Source organism: Camelus dromedarius, chromosome 11 (assembly GCF_036321535.1).
Source record: "Camelus dromedarius isolate mCamDro1 chromosome 11, mCamDro1.pat, whole genome shotgun sequence".
Taxonomy (NCBI): Eukaryota; Metazoa; Chordata; class Mammalia; order Artiodactyla; family Camelidae; genus Camelus; species Camelus dromedarius.
The window spans coordinates 57,672,191-57,686,786 of NC_087446.1; the positions used below are offsets into that span (position 1 = coordinate 57,672,191).

At 34.9% G+C, this 14,596-nt stretch overlaps 2 protein-coding genes and 1 non-coding gene across 3 annotated transcripts; all 3 read left to right on the forward strand.

Moving 5' to 3' along the window:
- Positions 1-59: 59 nt before the first annotated feature.
- LOC135322481 (olfactory receptor 6C1-like) lies at positions 60-1,001 on the forward strand. The gene has a single exon (XM_064491274.1). The coding sequence runs from the start codon at positions 60-62 to the stop codon at positions 999-1,001; it is 942 nt and encodes a 313-aa protein (XP_064347344.1).
- A 478-nt stretch (positions 1,002-1,479) lies between these two features.
- TRNAD-AUC (transfer RNA aspartic acid (anticodon AUC)) lies at positions 1,480-1,551 on the forward strand. Its single transcript has one exon. It is a non-coding gene; the product is annotated as a tRNA-Asp (tRNA).
- A 5,947-nt stretch (positions 1,552-7,498) lies between these two features.
- LOC135322482 (olfactory receptor 6C3) lies at positions 7,499-8,620 on the forward strand. Its single transcript, XM_064491275.1, has one exon. The coding sequence runs from the start codon at positions 7,685-7,687 to the stop codon at positions 8,618-8,620; it is 936 nt and encodes a 311-aa protein (XP_064347345.1). The 5' UTR covers positions 7,499-7,684.
- Positions 8,621-14,596: the final 5,976 nt, after the last annotated feature.

Here is a 14,596-nt window from a genome sequence, read left to right on the forward strand (position 1 = left end):
TTCTTTAAGTCTTCTCTTTGTGTTTCCTCTTGTAGTTGACGCAAGAGAAGAGGAAAAAAATGAGGAACTACACAGTAATAAGAGAGTTCATCCTCCTGGGACTGTCTGATGACCCACAGCTTCAGGCTGTCATCTTCATCTTTCTGCTCATCACCTACATGCTCAGCATCACTGGGAACCTGACCATTATCACCCTGACCCTGCTGGACTCCCACCTCCAGACCCCCATGTATTTCTTCCTCAGAAACTTCTCCTTACTAGAGGTGTCATTCACAACTGTCAGTATACCCAGGTTCCTGAGCACCATTGTTACAGGAGATAAAACCATTTCCTTTAATGATTGCATTGCTCAGTTATTTTTTTTCATTCTCCTGGGAGCCACTGAATTTTACCTACTAGCTGCCATGTCCTATGACCGCTACGTTGCCATCTGCAAACCTCTGCATTACACAACCATCATGAACCAGAGAGTCTGCATACTCTTTGTCTTCTCTTCTTGGCTCATTTCATTCTTAATCATATTCCCTGCACTCATGTTGCTCTTAAACCTTGATTACTGCAAGTCTAATATTATTGACCATTTCGCCTGTGATTATTTTCCCCTCCTACAACTTTCTTGTTCAGACACCAAATTCCTAGAAATAATGGGGTTTTCCTGTGCTGTGTTCACTCTAATGATCACTTTGGCACTGATATTCCTGTCCTACATATATATCATCAGCACAATTGTGCGGATTCCTTCTACCAGTCAGAGGACAAAGGCCTTTTCCACATGTTCATCCCATATGATTATCATCTCCATCTCTTATGGCAGCTGCATCTTTATGTATATTAAACCCTCAGCAAATGAGAGAGTGTCTTTGAGCAAGGGTGTGGCTGTGCTCAACACCTCAGTAGCCCCCATGCTGAACCCCTTTATTTACAGCCTAAGGAATCAGCAAGTGAAGCGAGCCCTCATGGACATGACAAGGATGATTATTTTTCAAAAGCAAATGAAATGATGTGGTGTAATGAATTAGAGACACATTGCTGGGAAATTTTAAAATTTCAATAGCATATTCAAATCACAATGGCCTCCTTGCCATCCTTGTTTATTCTGTCTTTTTTCTAGTAGTTTACAAAAATATTTGTTTAGTATCTTTCTCATTCAATTTGCATAACTTTTCTTAAGTCTTTCTGACTCTCATTCTTCTGAACACTTGTTAGTTGCAACTTCTTAAACTAAAAACTTTTAAAGTAAAATTGTATTTTGCATTTTGTTTAGGAAAGAAATAATCACCAGGAATGGAGGACATTGTATAAAGATGGTTATGATATTTCACTTACTTAGTTACAGAAAACATAATCTTGTGAGTTTCATTTATGTTTGACAGAAGTTCCCTTTACCATCTTGCAGTTTCTCAGGAAACATTTTTTAAATGCCACGTAATTTACTGAAAAAATCTGAAAGTTTTTTTTTAAAGCTAAGAAACATTGGGGGGAAGGTATAGCTCAGTGGTAGAGTGCCTGCCTATCATGCATGAGGTCCTGGGTTCAATCCCCATACCTCCATTAAAAAAATAAATAAACCTAATTACCTCCCCCCAACCAATATAAAAACAAAACAAAAAATGTCTTAAAAAAAACAAAGAAACATTACTTGTTCCTTAATTTAATAGAGGATGTCTAAATAACTTATTCTTTGATTTTAAAAGTATAGATATAGGGGAAGGGTATAGGTCAAACAGTAGAGTGAATCTTAACATGCATAAGGTCCTGTGCTCCATCCCCAGTATCTCCAGCAAAAAACTAACTGAACAAATAAACATTATTACCTACCCACTGAAAAAAAATTTAAAAACTAAAATAAACAAATAAATAAATAAAAACTATAGATTTTTAACAATATGTACTTCTGTAGGGATAGTGCTACATAGAGCTCCATATTTCCAAATCCCATACTAGAAAATAGTGAAGAAATAGCCACTTTAGATATGTAGGATAAATTCACTTTCTGTAATTCCATGGAAGGTAAGCTCCCCTTTTTGATTTTGCTGAAATATATATATATTTATATATATATATAAAATATATATTTCTATATTATTTATTTATATATTACTCATATATAAAACCTTCTCAAAATTTGGACTATTTTGAAACAGGGCATTTATCCAGATTATTTTATACCTAAATAAAATCATTCAAGTTTTGAAGAAAATAAAATCTTCGTATCAAAGCAAAATCTTCCATTTTATATAAAATTAGGATTTCATCTTTTAAAACACTCTAACATTTATTCTGCTTGAGGCATTAATAAGTGCCTACAGTATTTTGAAAAGGGGTGTGCGTGTGTGTGTGTGTGTGTGTGTGTGTGTATAAACTGAAATAACGATTATGGATAGTAAAAAGTATTCTAAATAACAAAAACCAATTTTTGGTAATAGAAAAATAAGCCTAATTAGTGGTGCAACATTCCTAATACTCATTACATTTACTGCAGACATAAAACACAGGATTTGTTGAGAAAGAAAAAAAAATTGAAGGGGATTCAAAATATTAGAGGAAAATTAAATTCATTTCATCCTATCTGAAGTATAATTTCTATGTTAAATAAGACAAATAGTTGACAAACTTGAGGTTTCTATACCCTCTAAGCATATATTTCCCCATTGGTAAGTCAAGTTACAAGTTCAGATAAATCAGGTATAAACAACTTACTACAGGGAGGGAAATAAATCTATAAAGCATATAGCATAATTAGCTATCAATAAATTGTAATAAATATTAATATTGTTCTATATATCTAACTGCTATATTTATGAATATGTAGGGCTTATATTTTTAAGACAAGAACACTTAATATGAGATCTACCCACTTCAAATTCTGAGGGCGCAGTACAGTGTTGTTAACTACAGGCACAGTGTTGTGTAGCAGATCTCTAGAACTTACCCATCATGTATAACTGAAACTTTATGCACATTTTTATGTACAACTTTAAGTACAATTTTATTTTTATGTACAATTTTATTTCTATGTACAATTTTTATTATTTCTACGTGATTCTCTTACTGCAGATTTTAACTTAGACCTAACATAGCCTTTACCATTAGATAACATCTTTAAGCTGAAGGTTTTTAATTTAATGGTCAGGAAGCATATTTTTCATAGAGCAAAGCCTTCTATGACTTTTATTACATGCTTGGCACTTTTCTAAAGATTTTACACAGTGAAGTCATTGAAAGCTCAACTCTGTGAGATAGACAGGTATTCAAAGGAATTTACGGATGATGTAATTCAGGCAAGAGGAATTCAGGGATTTTTAAAATAGTAAATGACCAGGATTCACTCTTCCTTATGGAAATATCTATGATAGAAAAATTAAAACCTACTATTATTTAACACATATAAATACATAAACATATTAATGTCTGCTTTCTTGAAAAGCACCTAGCCATCTCTTTGACTGAAGGAAATTCTTCTGAAATAATAACGATACTTATTATTTTAAACAGAAAGGGAAACAGATTGTATTAGAATAAAGCCCATGATGACACATCGGTAGGCTGAATTGTCATGAAACATTGCCAGGAATTCACATGCAAGGAAACTCAGTTTTTAAGCCCTTCCAGTTACATTATTTTCTCCCTTTCCCCCTAACATCTCAGGTTCCTCATGGCAGTGGCTTCAGTGTATCTCACCTCAGGTGAGGTAGTAGCAGGAGTTGGAAAAGATGAGTGTTACATGCCTAAGGAAAAACCAATCACTTTTATTAAAAATTAATTATATTTACCAATTTTGAAGAGTCTCAGTGCAACTAAACCCTCGGCCCCCAGCTTGGGCACCCTATCCCTGGGGTCTGGCACCTGGAGCACAAGCCCCCTTGGCTGGTCTGAAGACCAGCGGGGCTTACTGGAGGGCTGCAGAAACTGAGGCTCTGCTCTTGAGGAGTGGACAAACAGACCTGCTTGCTCCCTATCTCGGACACTGGAAAATGCCTGGTGCCCTGATCAGCCTGCCAGATCCCCCGAGCATGTCCCCCAGCCCATGCTGGCTCATCCTCCAGCCCCTTGGGCCCAGCCCCAGCCCCAACCCAAACACAGACTGTCATTGTGCTAGGGAGAAGCCTAACTCACTCTGGACTGCTGTTCCAGCCCCTCGGGGCCCCTGACCCCTCCATCCCCACTCCCGGCCAAGGTGGCTACAATCCTCAATCCTGGGAGAAGGCTTGGCTTGCACTGATCTATGGCTCTAGTCACTCTGCCTCCAGCCACACCTCCCAGGGAGATGGCTGCCAGCACACACCAAGAGAACACTCGGCCAGTGCTCACTTCAGATCCAGCTCTCCTATCAAAGCCACTGTGCACAGGCAGACTGCACAGAGATGCCCACATAAGGATATGGCTTCAAGACTGAGATAGGTAACTGTTTCACCTCATGTCATAGGACAAACAAGGAAAATCAAATCAAATGCAAGGACAGTGGCACATGTTCCAAGGAAAGAAAAAAACCCAGAAAAAAAAAAAACTAATGAAATAAATATAAGTAATTTACACAATAAAGAGTTCAAAGCAATAGTAACAGAAAACACTCCATGACTTGGGAAAATAACAGAAGAACATAGTGAGAACTTCAACAAAGTACTTGAAAAAATAAAGGTGAACCAATCAGAGCTAGAGAATACAATAACTGAAATAAAATGTACACTGAAGTGAATTAACAGATTATGAGTTATAGACAAACTCATTAGCAACCCAAAAGACAGAATACTGGAAATCACCCAATCAGAACAGCAAAAAGAAAAAAAAAATTTTTTTTCTAATGAAGATAGTTTAAGGGACCTCTTGGACAACATCAAGTGCACTAACATTTATATTATAAGGGTCCCAGAAGGAGAAGAGAGAGAGAAAGGAGCAGAAAATGTATTTGGTTAAATTATGGCTGAAAACGTCTCTAACCTAAAGAAGGAAATGGATATCCAAGTTCAGGAAGCAAAGAGAGTCCCAAACAAGATGAATCCAAAGAGACTCAAACCAAAACATATCTTAATTAAAATGTTAAAAGTCCAAGATAAAGAGATAATTTAAAAAAGCAGTGAGAGAGAAAAAAAGGCACATAAAAAGCAATCTCCATAATCAGCTGTTTTTTCAGCAGAAACTTTGCATGACAGAAGGGACTAGCATGATATACTTGAGGTGTAATGTACAACATGATAAAGATAATGAACACTGCTGTATGTTACGTATGAAAGTTGTTAAAAGAGTCCATCCTGAGTTGCCATTAAAGGAAAATTTATTTCTATTTCTTTAATTTCATATCTATATGAGATAGCAAATGTTCAATAAACCTATTTCATGATGTTTGTAATCAAATCATTATGCTGTAAACCTTCCGTTTATACATAGTGCTGCATGTCGATTACACCTCAGTACAACTGGATGAAATATATAACATTTATATTCTATAAAGTAGTTATTATGTGATATGTATTATTATTTTATGTAATTATATAATGAATGTGTGACTTGTTATTAACTGATTATATATAATTTTAACTAAAAGATATTTGAGAAAAATAAGAACAACAATAAAGATAATTAACCAAACTTCAGTAACCAGAACTAAAATAAACAAAAGATTTGTATTTTGTGATACTTCTCACTAGTATGTTAATGACATGGTAAGTAAATGCAAGACCAAGATGAAAAGAAAGATGAACAAAATTGACACTGTAATTAAATATTGCTACTGATAAGGAGAATTATTAGTTAACCTATGGAACAGCATTTTTTAAAAATTGTGAGCACAGTATGTGCATTATAATAGTTATTATTTATCTCAGAATTATGAAACACCTTTAATTCTTGAAGCCCCAACAATAAAACCTCGAGATAAACAAAAAGTGTATATGTAGAAAAATTATACATACCAAGATGAATAAATAGTATTAGATTGAGTTCTGCTTTTGTAAGAATTCACATTTATTTTTATTAGTCTTGAAATACTAATAATTGTGGTTAATGGAAGATTATTTTGTAGATGTCAACGTTTAGGTCCTCTATGGGATACAAAGGTGAACATAACCATTCTCAAGAGGGAGATTCACGATAGAGAAGAGTTAGGAGGCTACTGAAAATGCCAAGGGTGGCTTCCAGAAATCCCTCATGGTCTGCAATATAGGAGAAATGCGCCCTGACTTTGCCTTGTTCCCAGGAGATGAATGCATGACTCTCTTCATAGCTCAAAACAACTAGACTTGAAAATTTGAGCTATTAATGCCAACGGATGGACATCAGATCTAAGAATCTATACTCATGAGACCTGATATTGTCATATCCCTCTCAGTTCTCTTTTTAAATATGACTTTCTTAAACTTCTAGATCAACATTATTGAAGAGGACTATAGTATGTTTCCAGATCGTCTTAAGGTTTCTGACAGTCCAGTTTTACTTCCTGAACTATTTTCCTTTAGTCATCATAAAATAAGGAAAATATTAAATCAAATTGGATTAGTGTGACTTTTACTAGTGTCTGACAGAGAAGCAATGATTTTATATTCTATTATTCACAGCAGAACTGTGGCTGTCTGAAATATGGAGAAATTAGTTGTCCTGATTTTAGCAAACCAGATACACAGAATGGTGTATCCAGTGCAGCTGGGGATCAACTGAATAGGTTAGGATGGAGAGGTTTTCCTACACATCTCTGGATAACCTTATGGATCAGTCATCTCATTTGAAAGATAAATGTGAGGCAGAACTACAAGGTAGTAAAACATTTTTCTATAAAGCTTAGTAGCTGTGAAAGAAGGATGTCCAAATGGAAAATGCACTGGGCAACAATTTGCGTGACACAGCTGCTAACATCTGAGGCAAGTAGTTATTTTTCAATTTGTGCTTCAGTGTAAAGTAATAAATGAATAAATATTGCATATCACTTTAAGCTCAGAAACAAAAATGTTTCTCGCTATATATACTCCTAACAAGTTATAGAAGACATCAAAAATTAGTGATTTCAATTGAATTATTTTTAAAATATCATTAAATGAGTAAGTGAATATGTTCTCTATTAGAGTACTATATAATATGTACAGAATGTTCTCATATTATCTTGATAATTATATACATAAATATTAATATCAAAATGAAATTAGTAATTAATTTAATTAATATTTGAAGATTTTAAAGTTTATTTCATTTCCTAAGAAAATTATAGTAATTTCTCATATAAAATATAACGCTTTATTATTTCAGTTTCAATGTTTCTTTTTTTATCTTTCGATGAAATTAAGGTGATTCACTTGTGTTTCTAGTTGGTAGTATCTTCTAAGAAATACATGACAGAAAAAAAGAAAAAATGCATACTTATGTGATTATTTCAACAAAAATGCAATGACTTGCATAAAGTAGACAAAGAAAAAAGCACTGATTTCATTTAACATATCTCAATAGTGTGACTTATTGTATGAAGATTTTCTAACTTCACCTGCTAGATTTAAAATAAAGCAGGACTCACAAATATATACTAAGATATAATGCAAATAAGAGAGTCTGATGAATATAACATCAGCATGGATTCTAGAAAATGTTTGAGAATTGTATCAGTGATGATATTGATCATGATGAATTATCTTCCATCTCTTCCCTCTAATATACTTCCCACCTAAATATCCTGAAAGAAGGAAAAGGAGAGAGACAGAGAGAAATGAACCACACAGTGATCACAGAGTTTGTCCTCCTAGGCCTTTCTGATGATCCTGACCTTCAGATTGTGATTTTCCTCTTTTTGTTTATCACATATGTATTAAGTGTCACTGGAAACCTCACTATCATCACCCTGACTTTGCTGGACTCCCATCTACAGACGCCAATGTATTTCTTCCTCCGAAACTTCTCTTTCCTAGAAGTCTCCTTTACCACTGTATGTATTCCTAGGTTTCTGGGGACAATTATCACCAGAGATAAGACTATTTCTTTTAACAGTTGTGCAGCTCAGCTATTTTTCTTTATATTCATGGGGGTGACAGAGTTTTACATTCTAACTGCCATGTCCTACGACCGCTACGTTGCCATCTGCAAGCCCCTTCATTACACAGCCATCATGAGCAGGAAGGTCTGCAGCCTGCTTGTGCTGTGTGCATGGCTGGGTGGCTTTCTGACCATTTTCCCACCCGTTGTGCTTCTCCTCCAGCTGGATTTCTGTGCCTCCAATGTCATTGATCACTTTGCATGTGACTATTTTCCCCTTTTGCAATTATCTTGCTCAGATACGTGGCTCCTAGAAGTAATGGGATTTTATTTTGCTTTGGTTAGTTTGCTGTTCACCTTGGCATTAGTGATTTTGTCTTATATGTACATCATCAGGACTATTTTGAGAATCCCATCTGCCAGTCAGAGGAAAAAGGCTTTCTCCACATGTTCCTCTCACATGATTGTCATTTCCATCTCTTATGGAAGCTGTATATTCATGTATGCTAATCCCTCGGCCAAAGAAGAGGCATCTGTCACTAAAGGGGTAGCTGTTCTCAACACGTCTGTTGCCCCCATGCTCAACCCCTTCATTTACACCCTGAGAAACCAGCAAGTAAAACAAGCCTTCAAAGACATGGTCTATAAAGTAATATTTTCTGCCAAGAAATGAATTTTTTGTCAAAAATGAAGGACACTGTAAAGAGCTATTAGATTAAATCTTGGAATTCCTGAATGTCATACAACTATGCTTGCTGTTTATAGTCTCTTTAGTTGCTTTATGCCCACGGTACAGTTAATGTATTTTCCCAATCCATTTCTTCCACTTCCGTGCCTAAGTTTCTTCAGTTCATTGTTCATTGACATTTAAAAATATAGGAAAGGTTATTTCTGCTACAGAATTTTCTGGAAATGAAATGTATTTCTTTAAGACATACTTTGCAGTATTAGGTAGAAAATAATTGTAATTCTTTTAAATATCAGTCTCTAAAAGGATCCTATGATTTCACATTGCAGTTCAAATGTAGAGTTTAACAATTAGTGTGTAATTTCTTGTGTATTTTCAAGATTCACCTTAATAATTTCTTAAGGTGTAAAGAATCTGCATGTTCTGTATTATTATGTATTAAGTTCAATCCACAGAAATAATATGTACTAGAGTATTGCACGTTAAATGTAGACATTTATACTTTGTGAAATTTAGTGCATATTTTCAAGATGAACATTGTTCATATTATGTAACATTTACAGAATTTCCATGCTTTCTGTTTTCTATCACTTTTAGAAAATATTTATATTAAAATTTTCAAAAGAAATGCAATAAAACTTAAACACTGGCACTTTCCTAAACTCAAAGATCATCTTTATGAGTTATTTTGATTTCTTTCTCAGGTGTTCATACATCTCCATTTTTTTAGGGTCTGTTTTTAGAAATTTATTCATTTGTTTCTTTGGGTCATTTTCCCCTTTTGCTTGTTTCTTCATGTTCCTTATAACGTGGTTTTGTTGCTTACACATTTGACAAAACAGCCACATCTGTGTTTTTTTAAACCGGATTTGTAAAGGCAAGACCATCCCCATTACATCCACTAGAAATTCTGGGGACTGCTCAAATCTTTTCTGAGGATGTATCTTCTCAGATCTGTGTTTGGAGATTTCCATTTTATGCAGCAGTAACCTATAATCTCTTGCTCTGTTTCTGTCTGCTGTAACTCAGTTGCTTGAAGAAGTCACACAGCTCTTTTTGTTCTCAGCAGCCTCTGGGCATCTAGAGCATGTGAGGTACCATAATGGCCCCAAGTTGAGCTAGAGAGACAGCAGTCCTCCAGCAGGCCCTGAAGATCCCAGATGTGGGACACATGCTCCACACTGCTCCCTTCCCCTGAGGGAGAGGCCACTCAGTTGTTTTAGCCTCAGACTATTAGAAATCGGTCCACTGGTACACAGATTTTCAAAAGCATCCTCTATAATATTATAAAACATACTTTCTTTAAATTAAATCCTTCTAAATTAGTTGAGTTTCACTTCATAGCCTAGAATATGGCCAGAATTTTGTAAACATTTCTTGTACATTAGAAAATTGTATGTAATGGTATTTAAGTGCAGTGTTCTATTTGAGTCCGCTCGTCTATTTGAGTTCATTAATCACATGATTTAAATATCTACTTCTACTGTTTGTATTATTCCCGAGTTATTTGAATTTTATAAAACAATGATGGAGTTGTTTCTCTTTGTAGTTATGTCATGTTTTTATTTTTGAAAATATTGACACTGTTTTTATGCAGACAGAAATTTGCGATTGTTACATTCTTTTGGTCATAACTTTCTATCATGAAAAGCCACCAATTCCTCTCCATATGAAGTACACTTTTCTCCGTAATATCTACGTTGACTAATACTGATAGAGTTATGCCAGCATTTGAAAAATATATGTTGTTTACAGGGCTTGTATTTTATCTATCTGTCATTTTCCTTTGACTGGATGCTAATGTATTGTGCAGGACATGTATCATCAGGTACATATTTTTATATCTTGGTCAGCTAGTGATTAGGTACACTCAATAGGGCCATACATATGGATAGATGAAGAGGATGCAAGCACCAAAAATCTGGTTTGAAAAACTCTGAGAAACCTCTTTATAAGTTTTAATTTTGCCTTCTGAACCTGCTCAGGTCTGATCTTCCAAGTACTATCTCCCTTTGATGACAGATCACTGCTATAAATGACCAGGTTTATGAATCAGAAGGTCCAATAACAGTTCACTCTGGGAAGCTAAATCTAATGGTCAATTGATGCCTTTAGTCTCTTCTAGGACCCAGTAGCAAGCCAGGGTTTGTTGTTCCAAAGGAGAATGTTTATCTGCAAAAGGTTGTTCCACAATCACAGTTTGTATTTTGAACCTCTACTTGTGGCAAAGAAGGTGTGCCTTATTGCATTCCCTTTGTCACTGAAACTTCAAATAGCACTGGAATTGCTGGGTCATTTGGCCCCAGTGGAAGAGGACTAATACTAAAACAAATACTAAATTTCATGTGGAAAAGCAAGCATGCAATAAGAATCAAGAAATCTTGAGAAACAAGAGCAATATAAGAGGACTAACCATACAGATATAAAAATATAACATAAGGCTTGTGTAACTAAAACATGTACTCAGGCAGGAGAAGAGAGATTATTTGCATAGTTTTAACTTTTCAAATATTCTTATTGTTTCACATATTTCAAAGATAAAATTTAATGAGCAAAAACGGGGGAACCCTTACAAGTGAATACACTCAGGTGAACATAATTTTAAAATCAATTGATTACCACATAGGGAGAAGAACAAAGAACTGATACAAGTAGTTTTTCAAGTAGCATTTTGACAACTGATCATCAGTAGGACAGGGACTGAAAAAAAATGAAATTTATTTAGTAGGTTTGTTTTTATAAAAGCAGTGTTACAATTCAAAAACTATTTGTGTGTGTTATAGAATTGTGTAACTGATAGCTTAACGGGTTTGCTGGAACCAGATTTCTCACTGCAGAGAAAGAGATACAACGTGGTATAAGAGAAGTTGAAAAATCCTGTGTTACTAGATTGGAATAAGAAATGTCAGTGTGAGACTATTACTTTTTCAAATGTATTTCTTTTCTCCATTTTATGAAAGTTCCAAGGAATAGCAATAACTAAATAGCACAGGCCACACAAGGCATCATGGGTTCTAATACCATTTCTTGGGAAAATTAACCTCTGAGAACTGTAGAAATGTTTGATTCCAGGACTAAACATTAAAAGAACAAGATGAGCTAAAGTATCTCATTGTTCCAAAAAATAAGTCCTCAGAAAGTGTAGCAACATGTCAAATGATAGAGTTTTCTTAGAAGGAGCTCTCACTGACAATATCAGGGCACTGAAATATAATGATAAAAGTAGATAATAACACACTAAGTAGGAAAACACTATGAAATAAATTGATAATAGGAATAGAGAAGATAATGCTGTTCTTTATGATAAAATTCCAACAAATAAATGTAAAAGGAGAAACAGATTTAGGAAAATAACCATTGTGTTAATATTAATGTTATACTATTATATATTTCTATTAATTAGATTAGAAAACAAATAAGAATGATTATAAACAGATAAAAGTCTGTTAGGGAACATAATATTTATACAGTCTCAAAATATCCCTGCACTGTACATAATTTTTACTGTATGTAATTTTTAATTAGTCAGGGGGGAAAGTGCCTTTACAGTGGAGAACTTTTCTATAGAGAACCATATTCACAAGTAATAAATGTTATCATCATTGATAATATAAAGCTGACATGAAATATCTCATAACATGATGTCCTGAGATGTTTCAGTCCCACTGACTATTTGCCCATGGACAACACACAATCTCAGTTATGGCAGCTTTATCTGGTGTTATAATTACTCAGATTTCCTGCCCTCCCACTTCTTCAGGATTGCCTTGGCAGTATTGTCTTTGGATTTTTATTTAAGTTATGTGCCATCAAGTGAAGTACATAGATAATAAATGCATAACAAATTTAATTATCCACAGAAAATGTAAACATATGTAACCAACAGGAAGAACAAAACCAGATTATTATCGGCTACCCAGAAGCCCTATCATGCTGCCTGTACTCACATGGACTATTTTCTTTGAACTCCTTTTTACTTAGGGCTGCTACTGGTTTTTAACTAAATCCTTCTCTGTTCAGAATTTTTTTCTTCTTCTAAATTTTTGATGCTTGGTCTGTTATGAACCAGCGACGGGGAGCAGCTACAGAGCTACAGTCCTATGATGAGATCTCAGTCTTTTAGTCAGCCCACGCCTCTGGACTGTGAACTTCACAAGTGGTTCTCATTTTTTTTTTTTTTTTCTCCCTGCTTAGCTGGAAAAGAATAGTTAGGGTGCGCTTCATTTGGGTATTTCCCTCTCTCACTTGGAAGGCTAAGAGCCACTAGAGTTGGGTATTTCCTTTCCCCCAGTTCAGTTAGGCTCTGACAATGTACCAGCTGGTTAACTAGTTTCCTTGAGGGCAGGACTTTTTAAGGAACAGAATGTTCCGACGTTTTTCAGAATGTTTCCTTTCTCCCTCCCCATGCAGGAGGCATAAGGTGATACTTCTCTGCTATTTACTGTCTCATCCTGGTCAAGCTCTGGAGGCAAATCTCACAATACTATGGAGGTCTCACTTTATCTTGGTCTCCTTAGAGCTTTTAACTCTCCAAGTTTTCCACACTGGCCCTACTGCCACTCGTCAGTGATGGTTCAGGTTTTCCCACTTCGCACCGGTGCCTACGACAGTGTCTACCCATGAGCCTCTGCGCCAGCGGACCCTGATGTATTCACCTGACTCTCCGCACGGGAGGAAGTCATCTACCCTGCCTCCTTCCTGCTCTATGGCTCCAAAATGAGTTGCTGCTTTTTCCATCTGTCCAGCTATTTTCTTCTTGTTAGAACGGAGTGGTGGCTTCCAAGTTCTTACATCCATAACTGGGAAACTGGAAGTATCAGATATCTTTGATCACATTATTTTTGTGTTTAATCTCACATTTCTACACGTTCTTTGCACGAGTACTGATCTGTCTCAAGCTGCACCACGTCATAGAAACAGAAGACTTACGTATTATATTTCAGTTAATTGTTCCCAAAATTTGAAGATGGATTTTCTAAATCTTTTTTGGATTTAGAAATCTAAAAGCTTTTCGTAAGTTTTCCAGTGTTACAACACGAATAATAGCAAAGCTTGAACCTATTTCTCTTAGATCTAAGACTCCACTTTTTAAAATCATGATATGCTCTCTTCCACTAATATTCTTGTAATAACATAAGCACTTACATATCACACTAAAAATAGTTTTTGAAACTTTTGACCCCTGAAAGTAACAAAAGTTACCTATAGCTGAAAACTTAAAAGATATCTATAAAAATGGCTCTTTTAATAGATATGCTAGTAATACTGATTAGTAGTGATATAAAAAATTAGCATCATCATCAATTTCAAATTAGTTTAATCTCCAAACATAATTTTATTAAATACTGTATATGACTCAGAGTAACTTAGAATATTTGACAAGTATTTTAACACATTATTTTTTGGACAATTTTTGGTGAACATGTAATTCAGCTGACAAGTTAGAAAATGGTGAAAATATTATTTTAGTATAAATTCATAGTAAAGAAATAACAAAAAAATAATTGGATCAATAGAGTATATTACTTAGTACAATAGCGTAAGTTTGCTGATAATACGTGTTTTGACATAGTGGTAAAAGTCCTGAATTGAGAGACAGGTTGCTTTACTTACATCCATTCAGAACTCTGTCCTTTATTAGGTGACACTGCTCAGGCCATTTTCTCTCATTGATTTACCCTTGTCTTTTGGTAAGCTGAGAGAAGGTGGGATTCATTTCTATTTTGATTATGTTGTATCCCTAGTGTTTATAAAGTGTCAAAATATAGAAGATTCTCAAGAAGTATTTGTTGAATGAATAGTGATTGAGTCAAAAGACTTCTCTTTTGTCATTTCTAAAATGAAATTAAAAGGAATCTAAATTGTAAATTCTTGCAATAGATTGTATATCCCATTAATTACTGGGGTAAACCCAGTACAGTAATCAAATGAAAGGGATCTCTGGATAGTGGATCCCTCTCA